At 40.4% G+C, this 13,994-nt stretch overlaps 1 protein-coding gene across 1 annotated transcript in view; it reads right to left on the bottom strand.

Moving 5' to 3' along the window:
• Positions 1 to 4,052, bottom strand: part of ITGB8 (integrin subunit beta 8) — a 78,927-nt gene extending 74,875 nt beyond the window's left edge. Inside the window, exon 1 of the mRNA XM_014830574.3 lies at positions 2,805 to 4,052. Within this exon, the coding sequence (XP_014686060.1) occupies positions 2,805 to 2,931 (127 nt within the window). The 5' untranslated portion in view covers positions 2,932 to 4,052. The remainder of the gene's footprint in view (positions 1 to 2,804) is intronic.
• Positions 4,053 to 13,994: the final 9,942 nt, after the last annotated feature.

Below are 13,994 nucleotides of genomic sequence, written 5' to 3'. Positions count from 1 at the left end.
GATAATTTGGTAACAGGTGAAGGAACTATTTGGGGGCACAAAAATTTCTCTGAAATTTTTCAATTCTTATTAGCTATTGTGCTTTCATCTACAACACAAACATAGACTTTTCATATACGGCACCAACTTTTTTATCAAAGTGTCTCAGTTGCTTTAAGATAGAATTATTTTGTATGCTTATCGTGCAAATAATTTGGAAGACTGGATTCTTAAAAATGAAGCCTTGGTTCTCTCTTTAGGTAAGCATAAAGAAACCTGAGAACACATGCTATGAAATACTTCTGAGGTAAAGTAATACCACAGTTACAAAATGATGCTAATTTAGTTGATTGTTATTTAAAAGAATAAATAGTTGATTATGCACAAAAGGTGAAATTTCATTGCAATAATATTTACCACTTTTTTAAAAGAAATTTGTCACTCATATTGCTATATAAAAATGCAGGTAAAAGAAATTTTAATCTTTCAAAACTAGTAAACATAGAAAGAACAGTGTTGCTACATTAACTCTTCAAATATTAACCACTAGGTATTCTTTAGTGTTTTCCAGTTACTCATTAACCATTTTATAGTGTTATTGTTCCTCTCATTGTCGGTAATTTCCACCAGGGAAAGTTGAAAAACAAACTCCAATAATGTTTTTCTAGATCAGAAAAATGTTCAGGTTTTATTAATAACATCTCCCTTGCTCACTATATATTCATGATTAAGAATCCACTAAGAATTGGGGACCTATAAATTCTACTCAAAAATTAAACCCAAAGTTATATTGTTGTGCAGTTTATGGTTTCTTTTGTATAGCTTTATTGCCCTCAACATTTCCTTGGTGTAAACTACTGAGCAAGGGAACAAGATTTCTTTTGTAACTGATACCTAAATTTCTCTTCTGCTTTAAGCATCTAATTTGCACTGTGAAGACATATAATTTGAGACTTGTAGCTATATCATGAAAGTACAACAGTTTATGCTGATCTCTAATTTTCTGAGTTGCACTGGCTATAATTTAAATTTTTTGCATGTTTTTAACTGCAACGCAAACCAGTGTACATCAGAAACCTTTGTATATTGACAGAGACTGGGAAAAGGATGCCTTGTTCTAATTTTGGATAAGCATTCCCTTTTCACAACTGCAGGTGCAAGGGAGCCCATTCATAATATTTGCTTCAAATCAGTTATAGTCACTGGATAGAAATACAATGCTATTACATGAGAACTTGACTAATCTTTACAAGCACAATGAATACTAAAAAATTATTACTATTATTAGCAAATTCTAGAGGCAAGTAGGATTTTTTCCTTTGCCTATGTATTGGGGACAAAATGTATTCTGTTGGCACAAGTTTCGGTCATTTTACTATTGTATATGTGTTTACTAAATCTAGAAAAATACTTTGTTCACTTATTAACACAGGATGGAATTATGCTCAGTGGAAAATCTGCTGCAACAAATGGGTGTTCCACTTAAGAGAATCAATAATGAATGTTACTTTTTCCTTTGCCTTGTTTCACTTATTTTGAAATCAACATACAAGTCAAAAAATAACCACAAGATAAAAATTTACTCTAATTGCTCTCATTTCACATAACTGGGTGAAGCTACTTTTGAAACAAATATTAGACAACTATATATACAAAAAATACGTGAAACTAACTGGATGTTTCCATTATAAAGCCTTATTTATAAAGTTATGACTTGACCATTTTAATCAGCTTCAGGCAGAAACTTGACACATCAATTCAAAGCTAGGAGAAAATTTTAGCCTACAAACAGTTACAACAGTTCTTCAACAGGAGGTCAGAGAAAGGCTCTAATAGTATGGCAATAGTCATTGCGTTGGCAAAAACAAATGTATGACTTATATTTAAAACCGTTAAGAACTCATCCTAAATTGATGATTATTGCTATTACTTACTGTATGCTTTACTGTTTGCTAACAATCCCATACTGCCACCTTATATTTGCATATAATTCAGAAGAGCCAAAACACCTTTTCATACGCTATTTGACCTGAGTTTTTCTTTGTGATTTAGGCAGGTATTATTATCCTCATTTGTAATATGAGGACAATATACTTTAAAATAAGTATGCTCTCCAAATCAAGGTAATTCTGACAGAAGTGGCTTGTCTGGACTGAAAGCCGTCAATCTTGGTACAGGGTTCTGTTTCAGGGTCTCAGTCTCAGGGATTGATCTCACTGGGGGATCAATTAGCTAGGAATTTTTTTTTAAGCTGAAAAAATGGTGATTTAAAGTAAGGATATTCCTTAAATGTTTTTAATTCATTCAGGCCGAGCACTGTGATAGAAGAAACTTGTATACTGCCATCCTTTTCTTTCATAGTTTTCTTCAAAAAACAGAAGACTCACTCCCATTATAGCGATTTATCTTCAGCCTTGAATCAAATGCAAGCTAGTGATTAATGGACCCACATGCTAGAAAGATGGGAAGCATCTTCAAGGATATCTTCAAGGAGGATGCCTTCAAGGATGGAGCAGAACCCCTAAATTGGCTTCTGGAAATACTCTTCCAAATTTCCATTCTCGTATTGCTTCCCCAACAACCGGGAGCAACACGCAGCGTCTCCTTGTATAAGTAGTTATTGCTGTCACTCCGGAGCGGAAATGCTTGACACCTGGCCTCCCTCAGGCCGCCTGCAATGGAGGACGCTGTCACACACCCGCCCTCACGAAGTTCTCAAGGCGATGGAGGCTGACACCGGGCCACTTACCTGGCCGGGATGCTCTTTGTGACAGCCCAAAACCTTTGGGGAAGAGAAGAAAACAAAAGAAAACAAAACAACTTACCACTTTGGCCCAGTCCAAGAACAACTGAAAACACCCAGGCCGCCCGAAGGAATGGGGCAGGACCTGGCCGGCAGTTTTGCAGGCAGACAAATGCGGCAGTAAAAAAAGCCAGGGTCGAGCGGCACATAATGCAAAGCAGCCCGCACCGCGCCCGCTGCCTGGCTGCTATCCGGATGCGCGCTCGCGCCTCCCGGGCGCACCTCGGTCCCCGCGGGCCAAGTGTCGCTAGGACCTTTCCCGCAGGCCCGGCAGGCGGACCCCGCGGCTCGGAGCAAGCGGTACAGGTACGCTGGCTCGGGCACCGCTCGGCATCTCAGGGCCCCCGCGGCCCTCCCAGCTCGGCACGGCGGGTCCCGCGACCGCCGCGAGAAGCACCTCCTCCGACGGCCAATGGCCCGGGGCGGCGACTCGAGCGAAGTCTCCGCAGTCCGCTCTGGGACAAAGAAAAGAGCTTTTGTTTCTCTCCAGCCGATGGGGCTTCTGCTGCATAAATCAGCTTAGCGAAGAGCCAAACACAATCAAACCCAAACAAAGCCTGAAGCTGGGGGGAAAAACCAGCCTAATGTACATTCACTGGGTGATGCTGCATCTGTGGGAGGGGACGCCAGCGAGGCCGAAAGGGAAAAAAGTCGATGGCGCATCAATCAGCGGGAGCTTCTTCCACAGGTGGTCAGGGAGGCCAACTCCATTTAGTTGCAGCTTTGCAACCTCGTCAGCTGAGCAGCAGGCAAAATCGAAGCGGCAGCGTCCTGGCTGGCGAGGGAGGAAGCTCGGGGTGCCAGCAGCCGGGGTAGGAGGCTCCTGGAGCGCCCTAGAAGCCCCCGCCGGCGCCCGCGGACACACAGCGAGGCATCGCAGCTCCCTGCTTGGCCGGGAGTGGAGCGCACGGCCGCGAGCGCAGGAGAGGAGGTTCCGCGGGGGTGCAGGAGGCCGGCCTCGCGGGCGGGAGCTTCGTGCTCTCGCCTTTTGGCCCCAGTGTGAGGCTCAGGCGTCCCGCCGTCCAGAACCCGGGCAGCTGGCGCGCACTGGGGTGCACCCAGCGAGGATGCGAGGGAGACGAGGCTTGTGAGGGGCGGGGGAGGAGTGGTCCTGCCCCGGCCCACGGGGTTGGCTCCCAATGTGCAGATAGCTGTTCGCTCTTGGGGCCGCGAGTTGCTAGGAAACCGCCCCACGCTACCGAGCGCCTCGCCCCGGCCTCCAGCAGGCGCGGCGGCTCCGGCGGCAGCAGCAGCAACAGCTCGAAGCAGCGTGGGCGGGACATTGGTGAGGCATGAAGTCACTGCGGCCCACACTCGCTCTTTGTTTTGCTCACTCCGGCTCTTTTTCTCCCCCTTAGCTCTGATAGTTGCCATTCCCATCGTTCACAAGAACTCCTGATGCATAGCCGCGCACTAGGAATCGCACGCCCTGTTCCCTTTCCCCGTCCTCCCCGAATCCCTGCACCCCAACGCTCGCCTAGCGGGTACGGAGTCCTGCTCAGCACGAGTGGCAGCTGCGCGCAGACCCCAGCCTCTCATCCGGGCCGCTGCGCGCTCCTTTGTTTGGAGATACTCACTGCTCGGCAGCTGCCGAACACAAAGTGGAGTCCAGGGGCCTCTCCCCGCCCCCAACACCCTCTGCTCGCTGGTGCGCACTGCCTATTTTGCTTGCAGAGTTAGGAGCTTACCCTTTGCCCCACCCCAAGGCCGTCCGGCGTCTCCCCAACCCCTGGAGAGTTGGGCCGGTCCGTGGGGGCTGTACCCGGAGGTGCTGGCCGAAATTTCTCGCTGCTCTTTCTCGACTCGTAGCCTCAGCCCTGGGTTGGATAGCCTCCTCTTCCCAGAGTCTGTTGGTGGTGGCTCAGGGCTTTTGCTAGTTACGGTGGGTCTTTTGACCTTAAGCGTCACCTTCCCAATAAACGGAACAAAGAAGTTAGAAAGGGCAGTGAAGTAGGAGAGAGAAGCTAAGGAGAGGAGGTGGGAGGGCATTTCTGCCTGCTTGCAGCTCAGAAGTTTAGGTGCCATTGGGGAGCTGGTGTTTTTCTGGGCAACCGTCAGGGAAGCCGCACGGCTCCTTGGGTCCTGTCATTACCACGCTAGGCGGAAGGAGGGAACCCAGTCCCCCGGATTGAAAACAAGGCAGTTTCCAATGTGAGACGCAGGGTGATGGTTCTCTTTTTTCCTCTAGGGGCAGGAGTGGCTCTTCTTGGTAAAGTCTGACCTCTCATTTTTCGCTAGCAGCCTGCTCGACCTCTTCCATAGAGCACCCGCCTCTCACAGGCATCAAAGGAGTCCAGCCAGGTCAAGGTGAAATATGCGGGAGTTTCCCTCCTTCTTATTTGTTTAATAGTTTCCATCTCCATATTTGGGGTAACAAAACAAGTAGGAGGCTTTGTCTCTTTTTTCTTTCTGTTTTCTAATTGTTCACTGAGTGAATGGAAAGTACCTGGTTAATAAACCACAACATTGAAAACTCCCCCTTTTCAGGTATGGACTGCACATTGAGGCCCACAGAATTAACCAAGCCAACCGGGAACTCAGTTGGAAAATTACAAGTGCCCTGGATCTGTAAAGCAGGTCCTTTTGAGAGAACAAATGAATGATCCAAACTTGAAAAACTGATATTTGTAAACACCATTCCACTATAGGCAATGTACTCTAAATAGGTAGAATTAAATCTAGCTCAGCTTCATTATTTATTTTCTTTCCTTAGTTCCAAATTTGAACAGCTGTAGTTTTGCTTTCGGTGGTCGTAAAGGAAGGGCCTGCAAAGTGCCTCGGATGGGGATGAGGACTTGACATTTGAACACAAAAGGGACATATTCAAGCTCTAATTAGTGACTCTTCAGTGGGGCAACAGGGGTATTTTCCAGAGATTATTTCACAGTCCTGAGGAATGCAGCCCCCCTTGAGACAATGCAGTGCCACAATAAAGAAAAAAGTCAATCCATAATTCCTGTAAGGATGTGTAAGTGCACTCTGCATTGTAAAGTGACTATCGCATCAGAGTTTCATGACATTTTTTAATCTAACACTTGATGTTGGAAATGTAAATGGCAATTACAGTATTAAATAAAAGTTTATGCAAATAGGTGTAATTTTATGAAATTGATGAGGTATGCACTAATTTTTTAACTCTATGTTGTTAGATGTCAATTCATTCTATATATTAAGTCAAAACAACTGTGTAGCAAGAAGAAGAAAAGAAAGCTTGTGAATCTGTTACAGGAAATTTTGAAGCCCTTTAGAAAGAAAGACTTCCACGTTTTATTATGTGAAGCTCATGCAAATGTAGGTCAGATGCCAGTTTTATGGAGTTGTTGAAGAATAAGCACAGTGCCATTTATCACCACTTCCCAGTTGTAAAGAGGTTATAATTCTGGTTATCAAAATAAAATAAGACAGAATATTCCAGCTGTGACACCATGATCCTTGCAAGTTATTTTCAAGCAAGTTATCTGTGCGTTTTGGGCTATAAAAATAAAAATGAATTCTCCTGAGCCTGCAAATAATCGGTAGGGTTTTCTTACAATAAATATAACTAGTGGGGCCTGACCTGGTTGTGCTGTGGTTAAGTTCGCACTTTCTGCTTCTCAATTGACCGGGGTTCGCTGGTTCAGATCCGGGGTGCAGACATGGCAACGCTTGGCAAACGCCATGCTGTGGTAGGCATTCCACGTATAAAGTAGAGGAAGATGGGCATGGATGTTAGCTCAGGACCAGTCTTCCTCAGCAAAAAGAGGAGGATTGGCAGTAGTTAGTTCAGGGCTAATCTTCCTCAAAAAAAAAAAAAAAATCTATCTATCTATCTATCTGTAACTAGTGGCCCAGAAACAAAAAGTTTGCTTGTTTCCAATTAATGTTATTGGTCACCACAACTCATCCTTTTTCTTGTAGGAAAATGTATGGGATATTGTGAAGAAATGCAGTGTTGTTATCTTCATCATATTGCCTAAAGAGTTCTAACAGAGAAAAAGGTACTCCAGAAGATGGTGAATTGATTAATTCCTGTTTCTATCATCTTCTGCTGTCTTCCTTTGAAATTTATGACAGCTAATTTTTCATCATTTATGGTAATGAGAGCAAATGAAATTTACAGATAGTGTAAAAATATTTTAGCTATTAATTCCAGCCATTCTATCATCAGATTCTTTTAGTTGCTAAGTCATAAAATTAGATGAATTGAGTTTCTTCCCTACTCCTTTAACCTTGATTTCTCACTAACTCAGTTTAGTTAGCAGGCAGTTAGCAGGAGTGAGAGAGACATCTGAGAGACTGCTCCTTTTAGTGTGTATTAAGCCTTTAACTAGATTTTGTCCAAATTATAGACTTTATTGACTTTAGTTACAGGTAAAACCATATTCACATTTTAATGTTATATCTTTTTTAAGTTGGAATCAGAGATATTAAATAGGTTTTAAGCAGATGTTCACAAGTTGTCTATGAGCTTGCTTTATCTACAGCTCTTAGGAGATGATGAATGGTCCATACAGTGGGATGTATTATTGTGACCATGGCTTCTAGCATCTTCCAATGATAAAGAACATAACCTACTAGAAGATACTTTTTGCTGAAATATCAGTTTATTCATCTATGCAATGATGAAATTAAAATAACTACTAAAATTGCAAATTAAAACAAGATACTGCTGCACTTCTGTTAGAATGACCAAAATCCCAAATACGGACAACACCAAATGCTGGTGAGGCTGTGGAGTAACGTGAACCTTCATTTGTTGCTATTGGGAATGCAAAATGGTACAGCCATTTTGGAAGAGTTTGGTGGTTTCTTACAAAACTAAACACACTCTTACCATGTAATCCAGCAATTGCATTCCTTGGTATTTACCCAAAGGAGTTGAAAACTTGTGTCCACACAAAAACCTGCACTTGGATGTTTATAGCAGATTTATTCACGTTTGCCAAAACTTGGGAACAACCAAGATGTCATTTCATAGGTGAACGGATAAACTGTGGGACCTCCAGACAATGGAATATTATTCAGTGCTGAAAAGACTTGTGCTATCAAGCCATAAAAAGACATGGAGAAACCTTAAATGCATATTGCTAAGTAAAAGAAGCCAAAGTAAGGACAGCTAATCTTCGACAAAGGAGCAGAGGGCCTACAATGGAGAAAAGAAAGTCTCTTCAACAAATGGTGCTGGGAAAACTGGACAGCCACATGCAAAAGATTGAAAATTGACCATTCTTTTTCACCACACACCAAAATAAACTCAAAATGGATCAAAGACCTAAAGATTAGGCCTGAAACAATAAGTCTTCTGGAAGAGAATATAGGCAGTACACTCTTTGACATCAGTTTCAAAAGAATCTTTTCGGACACTATAACTCCTCAGTTGAGGGAAACAATAGAAAGAATAAACAAATGGGACTTCATCAGACTAAAGAGCTTCTTTAAGGCAAGGGAAAACAGGATTGAAACAAAAAAACAGCTCACTAATTGGGAAAAAATATTTACAAGCCACTTATCTGACAAAGGGTTAATCTCCATAATATACAAAGAACTCACACGGCTTAACAACAAAAAAACAAACCACCCGATCAAAAAATGGGCAGAGGACATGAACAGACATTTCTCAAAAAAGGTATGAATATGGCCAATAGACACATGAAAAGATGTTCATCATCGCTAATCATCAGGGAAATGCAAATCAAAACTACACTAAGATATCACCTTACACCCGTTAGATTGGCAAAAACATCCAAAACCAAGAGCGACAAATGTTGGAGAGGTTGTGGAGAAAAAGGAACCCTCATACACTGTTGGTGGGAATGCAAACTGGTACAGCCACTATGGAAAACAGTATGGAGATTTCTCATAAAGTTAAAAATAGAAATACCCTATGACCCAGCCATCCCATTACTGGGTATCTATCTTAAGAACCTGAAATCAGAAATCCCAAGAGTCCCTTGCACCCCTATGTTCATCGCAGCATTATTTACAATAGCCAAGACGTGGAACCAACCTACATGCCCAGAAACTGATGATTGGATAAAGAAGATATGGTATATATACACAATGGAATACTACTCATCCATAAAAAAAGACAAAATTGGCCCATTCGTAGCAACGTGGATGGACCTCGAGGATATTATGTTAAGCGAAATAAGCCAGTCAGAGAAAGACGAACTCTATATGACTCCACTCATAGGTGGAAGGTAATATATTGACAAGGAGATCTGATCGGTGGTTACCAGGGAAAAGAGGGGGTGGGGGGAGGGCACAAAGGGGGACGTGGTGTACCCACAACATGACTAACAAAAATGTACAACTGAAATCTCACAAGGTTGTAATCTATCATAACATTAATTAAAAAAAAAAGTTTATGTGCAAAAAAAAAAAAAAAAGCCAAAGTAAAAAGGCCACATACTGTATGATCCTAACTATATGACATTCTGGAAAAGGTAAAAGTATGGAGATAGTAAAAAGATGATTGCTAGGCTAAGGGGGGAGGGAAGGATAAATTGATAGAGCACAGGGGATTTTTAGGGCAGTGAAACTGCTCTGTATAATACTGCAATGGTGGATTTGTCCAAACTCATAGAATGTACAACACCAAGAGTGAACTCTAATGTAAACTATGGATTTTGAGTGATAATGATGTGTCAGTATAGGTTCATCCATTATTACAAGTGTACCACTGTGGTATGGGATGTTGACAGTGAGGGAGGCTATATATGGGGGGATTTAAGGGGCATATGGGAACTTTCTGTACTTCCCATTCAATTGTGCTGTGAACCTAAAACTACTCTACAAAATAAAGTCTATGTAACACACACACACACCACTACCAGATAAGGTTATTGTGAGAATCAAAGGAGAGATCAGAAATGACACATGTTAGAATTTACCTTATGTTATCGCAAGGGTTTTTTCAGTGGTCATTTAGATTATTTTAATTTCACAATATAAACAACATTGAAAATACATAAATGCGTATTTCAAGACCTGCATATTGTCATAAATGTAACATCACATATCTTTGGTTTTAGTGAATACGTAGCTTTCCTTTTCTGGTAACTATACAATTCTTTACCCACATTAATAAACGTAGTGAGCCTGTCTTTATATAGTAATCCTAGCATGCTTTGTGACAGTCTAGTTTTATGTTTCCTTAATCAAACAAACTTGTCTGTAATCTTTTCCGCCTGAAGTCATCCTTGTACAGTTTGACATAAAACTGTATGAAAGCTTCACTTAGTTGCTCATGACAGGGACAACATACTTAATATTGCTTTTTATGTAAAATTTAACATGTTTAAACTTATATGTAATCAGGAGGGTAAATGAATGTGTAATAAGTTTTAAATGTTATTGCTTTATTGCTTAGTACTCTAAATGTATAGCAATGTTAAGGGCCCACAGCTGGTTCTCCCAAATAAAGGTATCAGCAGACACTATAAAGACAACATTTCACCATTGACATAGTTCATCTGTTGAGCCATGGTGGTATGTGAACTGATTTGCACATCATTACACAACTAAAGGGTTTTCTAAACTTCAATAACTCAGAGTAAGCCCACGACTGAAATTCCCCCCTCAGCATTTTCTCATGATCACATCGCCTCTGGAGAATGAAGTCACTACAAAATTTAAATTATTCTAATCAAATTCACATGACATTTTTCTACTTGGAATGCTTCCATTCTCAGCCCCTTCTCCAATTTCAAAATTACTTCATGTTTCACCTTGAAGAATGTGACCTTTTAACATAGTGAGGAAATTCTTTGTAAGTTAGGCGCAGGATATTCAATTTAAACATTCATTTAATAAATATGTAAATATTTATTGAACATTTACTATGGGTAAAGTGATAGGTCCTATGGAAAATACAAGCATCAGTAAAACCGAATTCTTTTCTCAAAGATATTATAATCTGATCTGGAAACAATATGTAATAATAAAAAAAAAAGATGACTGAGTTTATAAATAGAAAAGCTCAAAAGTAGATTCTAATGTCAATAATTTAACATAAAATATGCTTCAAAATCAGTGGAGAGGGAATAAAGAATAAATGGTGTTGGGACAATTGTTAGCTATTTGGAAAAAAACATTAATTTAGAAACTTTATAGAAAATAGATTCATGATTGATTAAGGGCTTAATCTAAAACTACAGGACTACATATATCTTTTTTTCTGGTATTGGCAATAAAAATTCTAAATGTAAAAATAATTTATCCAATTTCAAAAGAACAAATCAACAAATTTAATGTTTTTTTAAAACAGATGTTTATAAATATTTCAGAAAAGCGTAGAAGTGCATACCATAGAATATATTCATATAAATGGATAAGAAGGCATTTAGTCTAAAATAGATAAATGTGCAAAGAGTATCAGCATATGATTCAAGAATGGGAAATACAAGTGCTTAAAAATATGTTGGCAAAGTTTAGCTTCAACTAATTAAAAAACTTAGACGCCATTTTTAGCCATTAAATGGTCAAAGACATTTCAAAATGACAATACTTAATGTTAACAATAGAGGGTTGAAATAGGAACTCATTTATGGTGGAACGGTAAATTGGTTCAATCTTTCTTGCAACCAGTTGACAACATGTAATAAAATCTTTAAAATACTTAACACACTAATCTCGTGTCTTGGAAGTTAGTTCTTTAAAAATTCAGAAATATAAGAAAATTATTTATAAAGATGCACATTTCAGTGTGATATACAATCACAACAAAAAAATGCAAATGATGTTTTCGTTCATTCAAATCCTTTTCAAGCTAAAGTAGCAGAGAAGTGTATCAAGTTTTTAAGGGTGCCCTAGTTATTATTGTTCTCTCTTGGAGATGTATGCTGCATAACCTCTGTCTTTCATTAGTTAACAAATTAATCCCATGTTAGCGAAGTTTCTGCAATCTTTTCCTTTCTGTTTAATGCCTTTACTGCTGCCTTAGTTCAGACTTTTCTCATCCTTTTCTTGAACTCCCCAGCCATCTCAGACCCTCAGGGCTATGAGAGTTTTCCTTCTGAAACACAAATCTAAACTCATTATCCTTTTCTTAAACCTTTCTATGGTTCATCTTGTGCCATTCCCAACCTCTCTCTGGGCCATGAAAGAGACACTTAGCATCAACTATGAAACCCTGATTATTCTGACCCCAGATCACATTCTCAGAGCCATTTTCTATGACATCTTCCTTCCCTCTTTCCAACTCCATTTACCCTATGCCCTAGAGAATAGAATCCTGATTTTCAACAAGCACTTTCACTTGCCTTTTCAGAGGCTTTATCCTCAGCTTAACATGTGTTTTCCCCTTTTCCTTCTCATTTGTCCTACTTGATTGTCAAGAATCATTTCTAATATGACTTCTACAAAGTCTTTCTGGATTCCTCTAGGCCTAGTCTACAATGTCTTTCACTTTTAACTAATCTTTAAACAAAAATTTTTCATTAAAAAAAATAATGTGTTGGAGCCAGCCTGGTGGCATAGTGGTTATGTTTGCACACTCCGTTTTGGCAGCCTGGGGTTCTAGGGTTTGGATCCTGGGTCTGGGCCTATGCACCACTCGAGTCATGCTGTGGCAGTGTCCCACATATGAAATAGAGGAAGATTGGCACAGATGTTAGCTCAGGGCCAATCTTCCTTACCAAACAAACAAAAATGTCTTTTTATTATAGAAAATTTAAAGAATATATTGCATTTTCATGGTGAGTTTTATTTCCTTTATTTTTTCAGAGCTTTTTCATCCTGGGTTTACCATTTTTGTTGTTAGTATATATTCTTCATGAATATCTTTATATGTTATATAACATTACCTAGTGAGTTTGTTGTTCAGTTTACTTAAATATGCTCTTTGATGCCACCAGATTCTTGGCAGTGAAACAGATATCATACTCAAACTGGATAATTTGAGGACAATTTGTTAATAAAGGGACTATTTATAAACTTGGGGATAAGGTGTCAGTAATATGACTGTATCATTGAGTTAGATACAATGGGGAGGTGCATCACTATTCTTAGGCTTCAAGGGGCAAAATATGAGTGAATTACTGAACCCCAGAGATATTGAGTGTATGGATATCACCTGACAAGCTCTGTTACCTTTATCCAAGAGTCACAGCCAGCCTGAGGTCATCTGCAGGGAAGGGACAGGAAGAATAACTACCCCTACTTCATTCTTTTTCCATTCTCTGATTTCCCATCAAAACACACCATTGACAAAGCCTATCCCTAAGCCAGAAGGTAGTGGAGCCATAGCTGGAGTCCAGAAAGGCTGGCCCCTCAGGGCAGAGAGCACAGTGAAGTGGGACAAGCAAAAGATACCTGGTATACCCCTAGGATGGGATATGGGCTGTTTATAGTTTTTGACCATTTTAATAATAAACATAGTTGCACAAATCTTCATTCAAATTCTCAAATATTTAAGATTCTTTCCTCAGGAAAAGTTTCCAAGGTGAAGTTACAGTTCAAATATTAGATACATTCTCAAGGCTCTGAGACTTCCTGCCAAATAGCTTACTTTTCCAAAAGACCTTGAAAAATAAGAGTTAAAGGACTTGATGAGAAGCTTTGCCCAGTTAAGATCCTACCCCCGGGAATGACTGTGTTCTTGGAAATGGCATCTTCAGGCAGGCTCTCAGCAGGAAATGGAAAGCAGAGTTAAGCTGGGTAATTGAAGCCTGTAAGGAAAGTTTTATGGAGGGAAACAAGTGACGGTGTGGTCATCTGGGGATCATAACAGTGGGGAGCCTTTAGCACCCTTCGCTTGAAGGGTCAAGAAGAGGCAGTATTTCAAGGAACACAAACACACCAAGGGCATGGGGAAGCTGTATAAAGAGGGCCTCCAGATAGGAAGAAGGAAGCCAATCAGTGAACCAGCAGAGAAACAGCAGGGCAAATAAATGCCCTGATATCAGTTTCTTCCTCCCCTCAAAACTCCTGCCCAAGCCCCACATGAACCAAACCCAATGGAAGCTAGAGATAAAGTAGCCCTTTAATACAATCTATATTGGCCAGCTTCCTGGGATATAAAGAGTATAGAGAAGGGAACTGGATGAATAAATGGAAAATATCCAAAACATTTAGCTTTAAAGGAGATCAAATCACCAAGGGAAAGCCATAATCTATCTTGGCAAAATTAGCAAAAGAAACATGCTCCTTAGTCCAAATTTCACATCTTTGCCTAATTATTAAGTATTTGTATCACTGCTAGCTAAGGTGCGTTTCCTCTCAAATATACCCC

Source organism: Equus asinus, chromosome 1 (assembly GCF_041296235.1).
Source record: "Equus asinus isolate D_3611 breed Donkey chromosome 1, EquAss-T2T_v2, whole genome shotgun sequence".
NCBI classification, from domain to species: domain Eukaryota; kingdom Metazoa; phylum Chordata; class Mammalia; order Perissodactyla; family Equidae; genus Equus; species Equus asinus.
Note: the sequence above shows the minus strand (reverse complement) of the source record. Positions and strands in the feature narration are given on the sequence as shown.